The sequence below is a fragment of the Sceloporus undulatus genome, chromosome 5 (genome assembly GCF_019175285.1).
Source record: "Sceloporus undulatus isolate JIND9_A2432 ecotype Alabama chromosome 5, SceUnd_v1.1, whole genome shotgun sequence".
Taxonomy (NCBI): Eukaryota; Metazoa; Chordata; class Lepidosauria; order Squamata; family Phrynosomatidae; genus Sceloporus; species Sceloporus undulatus.
Genome location: NC_056526.1, coordinates 183,801,148 through 183,813,654, shown reverse-complemented (window position 1 = coordinate 183,813,654; position 12,507 = coordinate 183,801,148). Strand labels below are relative to the sequence as shown.

At 39.9% G+C, this 12,507-nt stretch overlaps 1 protein-coding gene across 1 annotated transcript; it reads left to right on the top strand.

Moving 5' to 3' along the window:
- The first annotated feature begins 544 nt into the window (after positions 1–544).
- GRSF1 (G-rich RNA sequence binding factor 1) lies at positions 545–11,841 on the top strand. The gene is made up of 9 exons (XM_042469717.1): positions 545–749; positions 2,356–2,511; positions 3,586–3,729; positions 5,070–5,205; positions 7,647–7,825; positions 7,912–8,033; positions 8,736–8,871; positions 9,778–9,864; positions 11,279–11,841. Exons 1-8 carry the CDS (start codon positions 545–547, stop codon positions 9,837–9,839), a joined length of 1,140 nt encoding a protein of 379 aa, XP_042325651.1. The 3' UTR covers positions 9,840–9,864; positions 11,279–11,841.
- Positions 11,842–12,507: the final 666 nt, after the last annotated feature.

The following is a 12,507-nucleotide window of genomic DNA, read 5'->3' as shown; positions in this document are numbered from 1 at the left end:
CAATGGGCACAGGATGAAGTCCCAGGGAAATTAGATTCATGCCTTCTTTTGCTTTCTCTGCTTGGTTTCACTTTATGTGAGGCTCTCAAGGAAGCTGCTCCTGTTTCTTAAATTCTGCCTTCCATTTAAAATACAGCTTTGCTTGATTTGTGTCTAAAAAGACAATTAAAAATTAAATTCCTTCCATTTAGGTCAGATTGAAGGCATTTTATGCATAATGCTAAGACTATCAGAACAGACTAGCTATGTGTTGACTATTCATGCGCTCTGCTAATTGTTGTTAATGTGTGTAACTGAGACAGATACTATCATAACTGTTCACTTTGGTTTGGAGAATTTCCCATCCTGCTGAAGATACTGGCGATGTTACAGCCATGTCCCTCAGTGTTTTATATAGAGATCAGGTATATTGTTGAATCACTCTGTTCCCACAGTGGATGTATGTGAGGTCCTTCAGTAATCAGCTAGCTGCATGAATATCTGCCCATGTCCTAAATAAATATATCCAACTGTTCCTGTTATCCATAAAGACTGTGCTGTGCTTATGGGTTTACATATAGTCACAACACTGAAACAAACACTTTTCTCTTTGAAGGAGCGCAGTACTCCATTCCAAGATGAATATCCTCCCCTCTCAGAATATGAGCCACCTTCGGCTAAGTCGGGCGAAGAGGAAGACGTGTATCTTATTCGCGCCCAAGGTCTGCCTTATTCCTGCACCGAGGAAGATGTCCTTAACTTCTTTGCAGGTACGGCAGTAACTTTATTCCTGACTGGCCCAGACAGTGGGATGCCTCAGGAGCAAACTATACATGATGGGAATGAAGCTTAATGTACTGGGTGACTTTTTAACTGCAGCTGCTGGGCACCAATCATGGTGTCTTGGAGACATTGGCCAGTCAACTAAAGACATTCAGACTTTGGGTGCATCTACACTGTAGACATAATCAAGATCAGGATTGCACCAGGCAGGGAGGGCGAGCAATGGAAAACATCAGTCTTGATGCAAATAGCCTCTTCAGATGGGTGGTTTTCATTGGGCTTTGGTGGGGCAAAAGGATTTAATTTCCCATCTATACTCATTGCAGTCTTAAGGCTGACTGGGGTCTGTCAGCAACTGCAGTTTAAGAAATGCAGCCCGAAACCTTGCATTTAAGGCAGAGTTCAGCAGTTTGACATATTCCAGATGTTGTTGTATTGCAAATCCAATGAGCCTTACCTAGTAACCATGAACCCAATAATGAAAGACCATGGGAGTTGCAATTCAACAAGCAAAGGGCTTTTCCCTGGTTTAATATGCCTGGATTATGTGCTTCTATAGGTAAAGATCCTCAGAAATATTGATTGTCAATTCTATAGATCTGTCCATTTTATTTGCAGCCTATAAAATGGCACTTTAGAGTAGCTCATAATTCCCTATAGAGTATTATTCCCTAAAACAATTAATCATTGTTGTATATTTAACTAAGCATATCAGATTTATAAATAACTTGGCATACCTTGTCATGCTGAACTCTCAGTTCTGCAGCTGGATGGATTTGCTGAATCTTTGAAGGTTTTAATACAGTCTTGGAGACACTGGCCAGTCAACTAAAAACATTCAGACTTTGGGTGCATCTACACTGTAGACATAATGCAGTTTGGCACCACCTTTACTGCTGTGGCTCCATCCTACAGAATCTTGGGATTTGTAGTTTTGAATTGACTATACCAAGATCCTCTGTGTGTTTTCACTGTATTTCACAAAAATACACGAACAATTGTTTTGTATTTTGATTTACGCGTGTACTTTATGGTAATTTCCACTTTTACATAGAAAGTTGGCTTGTTTAATGATAATTCATCAGTCACTTACCAAGAAAAGTAATATACAAATAATGCAGAATAAACACATAGAGAAATATGTACTGATTTATTGTTTCAAAGCCTTAACAAGTGCAGTAGAATAAAAAACAAGAGGAAAACCAACACTACCTTGCTGGAAGATGTGTTGGAAAAAATAGGCTTTCAATAGACATTAAAAGAAAGGTCAGTGCATAATTTGTACTGCACAAGAATTACATACAGTAGCAGTAAAAATCTTGTTCTAAATCATTTTGGGCCAGGTCTCAAATATGTTAGGCACGCAGGGGAATATCTTCTAATAACTTCAACATCTGCACAAGCAGTTGGAATGTCAGGCTAATTTGGGATAAGGAACAATTCAGTGTACAACAACCAGAATCTTGGGTCAGGGAAGCCTTGACCTGCTATGGCTTGTCTTTTGCTGGGATGTTGTAGGTGAATCAGCCTATTACAGTGAGAGGATTACATATATCTAATGTTTCTTCATCTCTATGTCTGATAATTTTCTAGGCAGCAAAATTCGAAATGGTGTGAACGGCATACATTTCCTCTTAAACAGAGATGGCAAACGCAGAGGAGATGCTTTGGTTGAACTGGAGTCAGAGCAGGATGTACAGACTGCTTTAGAGAAACACCGGAGATATTTGGGGCAGCGCTATGTTGAAGGTATTATTGTATTTAGCCTGCCCTTAAGGAGGCCTTTCTGTGATTGTGTGCGTGTGTGTGCGCACCCTCTCAAGTTGTCTGTCAAATTTTGGTGACCACATGAGTTTCATAGGGCTTTAATTAGGCAAGAAATACTCAGAGGTGGTTTGGCCAGTTTCATCCTCTGAAATATATTTATTATTACCCAATAAAACAAAATGTGTCTATCTGCCATGAAACATAATCATCTGAAACTTGCCATGGATACTGAGGATCCTTGTACTGTGCACTGCCAGGCTATCTTGTTTTTATAACAGATTAATCCATTTTATTTAATTATAATTTGCCTGTTTCTTGCAATACCAGGTCAGAAAGCAGACTTTGCTAACCTTCTCTAGAGACAAAGCTGCAATCAGGACTAGAATCATAGAGTTGGAAGAGACCACAAGGGCCATCAAGTCCAACCCCCTGCCATGCAGGAACTCACAATCAAAGCACGCCAAAAGATGACCATCCAGCCTTTGTCATTTTTATCTAGGATCTTAAGACAGCTGTGTATAATACTATCCATTCAGGACCTTAAACTCCTTAAATAGTTCAGAAACAGAAGTTGCATCTGCATTGCAGAAATGATGCATTTTGACACCATTTTAACAGCCATGGTTCACTGCTATGGAATCCTGTGATTTGTAGTTTGTTGTGGCACCAGAGCTGTGACAGAGAAAACCAAATGCCTCATAAAACGACAGTTCCTAGAATTCCGTAACATGAGCCTTGGCAGCCAAAGTGATGTCAAACAGCATTATTTTTGCAATGCGGATGCAGCCGGAAAGAGAAAGAAAGAGAAAAGGTACTGTTACCTAGGAAAATAAGGGGATTGAGTGGTGAAGAGTAAGCAGAAGGAAAGGCTGAATGAACATTTTAATGGAAAGAGAGAAAGACTAGCAAGGAATTAAAATGGAGCAGGAAGCAAAGGAAAGAAGAAAGGGCAGATGGCAATGTTAGGACTAAGGTGTTCCAAACTGTTGTGGAGCTGGGTTCTTTTGCTAAAGTTTAAAGTGATTAAATATTCTCTCATGTGGGATTTCTTTGCAGTTTTTGAAATACATAATGAGGATGTTGATGCCATCATGAAGAGTCTGCAGTCCAGTTCAACATCAGTGACCAATGATGGAGTGGTACGATTGAGAGGCCTTCCCTATAGTTGCACTGAAGTGGATATTTCTGACTTCTTCTCAGGTGAGCACTGTATGTATTAGCAATTCTGTCAGGCAGTGATTGTGAGCAAAGAGTGAAGGAGAGAGTGTGTCTGTGTGCATATACACTTTAGCACAATGAAAATGTCAATGTAGTGTGTCACTTTGTAAAAAAAAGAAAAAGACAAATGTTAGGTTGGGCAAAACTGGGACAGAATTAGGACAACAAATGTATTGAGTAAGTAACGTGGAATGTTTCTCTGTCAGGGGTTTGAAAGTTGAAGCTCCAACTTGATTTCTTCAATGGGTGCAGGAAAAGTTAGAGAAGACAATACAGAAACATCTGTATGGCCTGAAAACAAAAAACGAAGTATAGCTGTTTCTGATGAAGAATGGAGAAATAATCAGATCACACTTAATTCGCGTGTTGAGCAAAGTACAGATGTTTTTGTTCATTCTCAAGAGTGAACAGAATGCTTCCAAAAATCAAGTTGATTTCTAGCTCGTGGAAATTGTAGTCTATCATGTCTGGAGGACACCAATTTGTAGGAGCTCTCTGGGAGTGCTATAATGGTGCCATTTTGTCACATTCAGGATTTTTAAAAGATCCTGCATTTTGCTTCTGTAATGTAAATCCACACTCACATAGTTAAGTGGTGGTTGAGCTATACCACCCTTCTGCAGAATATCAGTACAGGTATTATGCAACTAGTTGTGTACCTGAGAATGAGTCTGCTGTTTCCGCAGTATCAGCGGATCAAGTGGTACATTGACAGCACTGATGAGTACTTAACACACCCTCCAGGAATATGCAGTGAAGGGATAGGAGTGCTCTATTTAAGGCAAATTTGGTACGTTATTAAATTCCAGCATATGTATGGGTTTTATTTTGGTTTTTGTCACACACAAAGCTGAAGATACTACATAGAGCGTTCACTGCTATGGCCCCTAAATCATGGAATAGCCTACCGGAGGAGATCCATCTTATTACCACCTTAGATGCCTTTAAGAAGGCACTTAAGACGGATCTCTTCCAGTGGGCTTACCCACCCGATCTTATATAGGAGATTATTAAAATGAAATGCTCACTTTGGACTATGATTGTATGATCATTGGATGATTAGACGATGGTCTAGCTATTTTATTGTACTAATGTTAACATTTTATTGACTATAATTTTTATACTGTATTGTATTATTTTATTGATGTAATCTCTCCTCGATCTGCAGGGAGAGGTGAGAAATATAAATAAAAATTATTATTATTATTATTATTATTATTATTATTATTATTATTGCAGTATTATTATGTCACTGCCAAGATCCTCATACTAAAATGCCTTTCTTCCTCCTCCTTTTTTGTCTTGTTTGTTTGTTTTTGTAGGCTTGGTGATAGTTGACATAACATTTGTCATGGACCAGAGGGGGAGAAGGAAAACAGGAGAAGCATTTGTGCAGTTTGCTACACCTGAGATGGCTAATCAAGCTTTGTTGAAGCATAAGGAGGAGATTGGGAATCGGTATGTGGATGTTAGAAGATGGATCACCTAGAGGATTGATAGATGTATTATTTACACATAAGATAACCTTTGACTTTGAAAGCGGATTAAAATGATAGTGATTGACAAACAAAGGAAAGGAATGTGTGGAGGCTAGCTCAGTGAAAATATTGACCTAATGTATGGCTCCATAAGTATAACAAGAGTGAAAAGTTTTACTCGCAGAGGTCAAAATGCATATGATGATGATTATGTTTTTGCTGCAAATGCTCTCTAGGGGCGGGGGGGGGGGGTTGCCACCCGAGGCCAGGTTATGCTTAAGAGAGGCCTTTTTGAAAACAACAGGTGAATAAGAAGTGACTTTGAGTCACTTTCTGCTATTTGTAAAAAAAATTCAGAGTCTGGAATGTGGGGGAAATGATTCCTGCACCCTGTAGAGGATGACTATATTTTGAGACAACATTTTTACTTTTTGTGTAGTGTGTGTGGATGCAGCCCTCCAGGATCTTTGGGGTAGGGCAGAGAAGAGAGGCTGATGCAGCCCTTGGCCTCCCACAGTTGCCCACCCCTGTGTTATACAAATATGTGGTGTGACCACAATTGGAATATAGTGTTGCTGTGCCTGAAAGAAGGCAACAAGCAGATTGTGTGTGGTGGGAGGGGGAGGCAACTAAAATAATCAATGAGCTGGAGCAGCTCCTCTGTGAGGAAATTTTATTTATTTATTTAGAGATTATTTATACCCTGCTGATCAGTCACAAAGACTCTCAGGGCAGCTTACAAAGTGTCCTCCAGTGTGACTCTGTGGTCAAATTTTGCCATATGTCAATGATAGAGTCATGCTGGAGGCCTTCCAGATGCCTAGATAAACCACCTCTCTAGGCAACTGGAGGTCCTCCAGCACAGCTTTATGGTCAAGGTACAGTAGAAATACAGTGCTTTCCATAGTGGTAGGATTCAAAGATATACTGTAGAATCTTGTAGCACCTTTAATTGAAAAGAAGAAAGAAAGAAGCAGCATGAGCTTTCATAAACTTCATTCTACTTCCTCAGATGCATTTGGGGAAGTAGGCTTAAATCTATGGAAGTTCATGCTGCCAACTTCTTTCCTTAGTTAGTCTCAAAGGTGCTACAAGATCTCTCTACATACAGAAATAGTGTTCATCAGCATCCGCAATTCTCGCTTTCCATGGTAAGTCTGGGTCCTGGGAACATTTCCCCTATGGATACGGGGGTTGGACTGTAAAGGAAGACATGATAGAAAATTATGGATCAGGTGAGGAAAATAGGGAGGGAAGCTTTCCTTCCTCCTTCATAAAACAGTCATTTACCAAAGCTGGATGATGGGAATTTCAAGACAAGTAAAATGAACCACTTTTTTTGCTACCATAAGACCATGTAGCAATGGAGCTGCCCTTTGTGATGGGGCTATATGGGGACATATTTCTTTTAGTAGCAATAGCACTGTGCCTGTGTCCTTCAGTTGCTGGTGAGGATGAGAATGAAGGCACTTTGGCATTCATATTTACTTGGGCACTCATGCAGCAAGCTTTTGCATTTTTCTACCATGGTGATAAAAGGAGATGTCTATGACAAATCTTAACAGATTTAGGAAAGTGGCATCTCCTGTTACTGGGCTTCACAATTGCAACTGGTCACTGTCCTGGGACCTCCCCACCAACACCAATATGGCCTATGTGACATGCTTCCTGGCCATGACACTGCCTTCCTTAGGACCAGAAGGCACCCTAGTGTTACTGTCTGTGTGGATTCACAACCTCTGCTAGTGTTGTGTTCTTATGATAAGAAATCTGACTTCAGATTTTAGTTCAGATAAACTGGTGGATTTGAACAAGTTCTGACCTCCACTTCAGTTTTTATTTTGTTAAATGTGCACAGTATTGATTTGCCTTATCAGTATACCTGAAACTATTTTAAGATAAATTTTACTAAGAGAGAGAAGATACTCTGGATCACTTAACATGTCATGCCAAAAATAGTCTGGAATGTAAGAAGTTTTGGCTTGCACACTCTCTCCTCCCTTTTTGAAAATGTTTGCTATTGACTCCAGATTGGAGGATGTGCGTAGTTTCATGTCAATGTTTGACTGAGGTTTGACCTCGATTCATTTTAGCATTGTGGTGAAAGACACTGGGGATTTGAACAAGCTACTCTCGAAACTGCATTCCTCAAAAAGTAGCAGTGTGGTAGAGGGAGCAGGGACTGGACTAAGCAGAACCATATTCATGCAATGCTTCTGGGTTGAAACATTGTGCTAAACTCCCAGCAGTTCAAAACATATTTTTTTAAAAATTCCGGTTTTCTAGCTGCTTGCTAATCATGGCCCATAAAGCCAAACTTCATCAGCTCTTCAGTGTTTGGTGTCTGATTTGAGCCTTGGTGTGTTTAAAGTGCTGCAGTGATAACACTAATTCTAGTTTGTTTGTTTTTTAAAACACTAGCTACATAGAAATATTCCCAAGCCAAAGAAGTGAAATTCGAACACACAATGGTTTTTTCCGGGGTAAGAAGATGATGGGTTATCCCAATACAAAACAAGATTCTGAATCTGTTTTTGATGAAGGTGATTTGAGTGAGGCCTTAAGACCTGTTACCACTTATGAAAGTGATAAAGAGAACGGTAAGTGCCTTGGCTCTCAGTCTTCTGTGTATCAGAAACAGGCGGACAAATACAGTTTGCAAATAATTCTGCCCTTCATTCTGCAGAAGCTTTTAAGCAAGCATTTGAAAAGCCTCGGGATATGTTGGAATCTGGGAATTTCTCCTCACTTCACTTTGTTCATCTGAGGGGTCTTCCTTTTCAAGCAACAGCACAAGATATTATAAATGTACGTAGGGGTAAGATTTTAATTATCCTGAATTTTTTGGGGGGGGAAGGGGGGTAGAAAAGACTTTCTTCAGCATTCCTGGTGGAGGGTTTAGCCTTGGGTTTACTGAAATCTATAAAAAGAGAAGTCCTTCTGTAACCATTTTGCTAAAACCTACTTTTGCTTTTCTCTCTTCTGAGTCCACCATTTATTCTGAATTATCTAAACTTTAAAGACTTATTGAGGACTGGAAAAAGGAATACTTATGTTCATCCCATAAAGCAGCTCCATGGATTGTCTTCTAGACTTGGCCTGTAACTCTTTGAGTACTCCTGAACTTTCTTCTTAATACTTGGCATGTACCTAAGTGCCAAGATTTTAAGACCCCCCATGTGCAAAATAGGGAATGGAGATTTTGTTTCTTTAACCTCAGTCCAATGTTTCATGTGACAAATGACTTCAAGTGTGGCCTTTCTTTTCTTTATTTAAGAATCCAGCTAGGTCTTGTTCAATATGTATCCATATTCCTATCAAAATACACAAGATTCGGTTTTTGAAGTACATTTAACATTGTGTAATTGGCACATTGTGTCCTGTGCAGCAGTTGAGATTTCTGAAAACCTTATTAATTATTATAACTGTTGACTGGTATGGCTTCAGCTTTTGCTGATAATTATTTAGTGATGCATAAAATCTGTTTTCCTCTCCATTTATATTTTATAGTTTTTTGCACCCCTGAAACCAGTGAGGATCACTATGGAATATAATTCAAGTGGGAAAGCAACAGGAGAAGCAGACGTGCACTTTGAGACACATGAAGATGCAGTTGCAGCCATGGCTAAAAACAGGTCTAACGTGCGTAAGTAGGACTTTTCTTTTCCCCTCAGAATGCTGAAGGTTGGGAGGACAATGCAAAGGCACAGCAGTGTTAAACCTGAGGCACAGGGAAAGTGAGTAGGGCCTAAGGAAAGTCTACTTTAGACATTAGGCTTGCTTTTCTGATTGTCTTAATCTCATGCTGTTCTCCTGATGAATAGATCAGTGAGGGGCTGTAATGTTAGAACACCAAACATTCCTGTGCAATTGTCCTTGAGCCTGTTTTGTTTATAAAATTAAAACTGTCAATATACTCCCTGTCAGTTACATATATAGTAAGCCCTGCATATCTATGGATTATACCGTCCAAGGCTTGAAAATATTTTTAAAATATATAAATTCCCAAAAGCAAAACTTAATTTTGCCATTTTACAAAAGGGACACCATTTTACTATCCTATTGTATTTAATGGACTTGAACATCTAGAGATTTTGGTATTCACATGGGGGCCTGGAAGATACCAAGAGCCCCACTGTACACAAAATCTAATATACACTGTTTTGAAGTATTAAATGAAAACCTATGGAGTGTGCCGCCTCAGTGCTAATCATTATATTTATATTAGCATCTAGTACCATACATATTCAATTGCACACCCTGACAATGACACATTAGGTCTCTTTACATCATGACAATTCACACTGGAATAGGAACAGCAACCCCTGCCCACCCCATGGTGTTGCTGGATCTTATAATTGCAACAAAAATCTGGGAGAGACCATTTTGTACAGTTTCATCTGTTATGAATGTAGCTTCCAGATAACCTGAGATCAAGAACTTGGTCAGTGACAGTAATGTCACATGGGTTGTAGATAATACTATCTTGCTGCACCTGATACTGCTAAATTTCAATGTGTTCATCTGATAAAGCTCTTCTCTTGTTTTCCAGAACATAGATACATTGAATTATTTTTGAATTCATCACCAAGCAGAAAAAATGGTTGCCAGTGACAATGGCATAATTACCAAAGTTTAGGTAAGTGCTCTGGCAAACATAACTACTTAGAGAAAATAAAATGCTGGACTGTTTGATTCTTCTCACAATTGCTTGCTTGATAAGTTGTTGCTGCAGTGAGTAAAGAGCCTCCATTTTCAAAATGGAGCAAGCGTATCATGCTCAGGGCTTATGTAGTTTGGAAGCTAATGTCTAATGTAAATATCTTAACAAAAAAGGAAAAGAAAAAAAAAAGAGTACAGCTGCTACACCAGACCAGAAGCCTACCTACTGGCCACTGAGATGCCTCTAGGAAGGGACTAGGGCTGCAGGCGCACTGCAGAACTAATCCAGTTTGACCCCACTTTAACTGCCATGGGCCAGTGTTCTGGAATTCTGGGAACTGAAGTTTGTTGTGGCACCAGAGCTCTCTGACAGTGAAGGCTAATGTCTCACAAAACTAAAATCCCAGAATTCCATAGCTTTGAGCCATGACAAATAAAGCAGTGTAAAACTGCTGTGCAGGTACAACCAAGAACATGCTGACAGCAGTTCTTCATCATGGTTGTTCCCTAGTATACAGTTGCTTTTGATCATGAAGTAACTTACTGCATTAATATCAATGGGAACTAAGGGGCTATACAGCCGCCCGTCTTTGCCCCTGGTCGGTGCCGCAGCAGTCGCATGCTGTGGCACCAACTCGCTTCCTAAAAAGAAGCCACTCTAGGTAGCCTGTTTGAAGGGGCGCCATAGGCATGCTCATGCGCCCTGATAACACCCCTTCCAGCCAGGGCTGTTTGGGTGCTCTGACACCCATGCGTCATCATGGCATGTCCCGTATGGATGGGCACGAAGGTAGGGTTGGGCACGTGTCACCCCTCAGCCCTATCTTGCCCTACATTTGGGCCCAGGCCAGCACAAAGTGCCAGTCTGTTTAGGGCCTAAGTTCAACCAATTTAATCTGAAACCAGTCCACTTTGTCTCTGTAGTATACTCCTCTTTACATATCATGAGACCCTGAGATGTAGTAGGCTATAAAAATAGCCAAATTCAGAACAGTGCTAATAAAGGCTTTTATATTTGAGGATCTGTATGCTCTGCTAAAAGCAGAATTCTTCAAAAACTGAGTTTTGCAATTTGTATTAAATCAGCAAAACTACTTATTTGTCATGCCTAAATCTGTTGACAAGGTTGGGGATAAGCAGCTCTGTGAGACACTCAACCTTTGCTGTACTTAAGCTCAAATTAAAAATATTTTTGAGCCCTAATTTTCTTGTCAAACATTTTTCAGAGTCTTTCAAGCTTATCTTTGCAGGTATTAAGATAAAGAATGTTTGCTTAATGAGATTCTCAATGCTAAATTTCTACACCAAGTGGTACTCTACTTCTGAAAGTTAAAGGATGACATTGCATTTTTTGTATTGAAATTAACTCTTCTCTCTTTATTCTTCAACAGGATAAATCAAGATGCATCTCATTTGCACATTTTCCTAGAGCTGGGATACAGGGCATTCCTGTAACCAACAAGGACAAATTCTAGAGGACACTTTTTCTGAAAATCCAGCAGCTATATCTAAAGCCCTATGAATTGTTTGTGCAGAGTATGTTTTATGTGAAACCAAAATTAAACTGTCCTCAAACCTCTTGCTACAATACATGTCCTGATCGATTGAGGACCAAGCATTGGTATGCAAATATAGCATAGCTTGTCATTGTTCCTGAATAAGACTGGTGCAAACAGAAGCAGACTCTGGCTTCAAGAATATTGTTTCATATATGTGAAAACTCAGCTGTTACATGGGTCTAGGTCTGTGTCATGCCTTAATATAAAGAGAGAAGTGTGTGATTTATAGCTTGCTGTTGATTGTTCAGGCAGTGAGACAGTAGGCAGAGTTACATCTACATTTGCATAGAACATACCAGTAATGCTTAGATTCAGCAGTTTGTTTAGGCATTTTGTGTCTTTTGGAGCGGAATGGGAAAGCCCCAAAATAAAGACAGCTCTGCATGCAAATAGAATATGCTCATGGGAGTGTCCCTTACATTGGGTGAGATGTGGAAGCTTGCTTACATAGTCTGCCCTGAAGATTGCACGTGGAGCTTTTTTGGTTATATTTAAGATACAGTACTGTGTACTGACTAGAAATAAGAGATACTGATTTTCCAGAAAACACAATTTGACCACAGCTTGAGCTATACGATTATTTGGACTTTTTACATAGCAGTGTATGCTGAAAACAAATGGTTTTTGGCCTCCTTGAGTTTGTTAGGTTGATAGAAGAGTACAGTGGTACCCCGGGTTACGAAAATAATCCGTTCCGCGGCGCCCTTCGTAACCCGAAATCTTTCGCTAGCCGAAAAAGCCATAGGCGCTAGCGCTGGAAGCCGCGATTCCGTGTGAAAAAGCGCCAAATTTTTTTTTCGTAAGCCGAAAAAAAAAACGTAACCCGGAACAGTTTTTTCCTATAGAATTTTTTCGTATCCCGGAAATTTCGTAATGTGGTGCTTTCGTATCCCAGGGTACCACTGTATTTACAAATAAGCTGGATTTTTACATGAAAATTGGGTGGCATGTGGTGTTGTCTAAGAGTTCTCAGAAAATGCTCAAGAGGAGGTTGAATGATGTCTGAATGGGTGGGTGGTATGGTGGGAGGGGATTTCCCCCAAATTGGGCAGAAGTGCCTT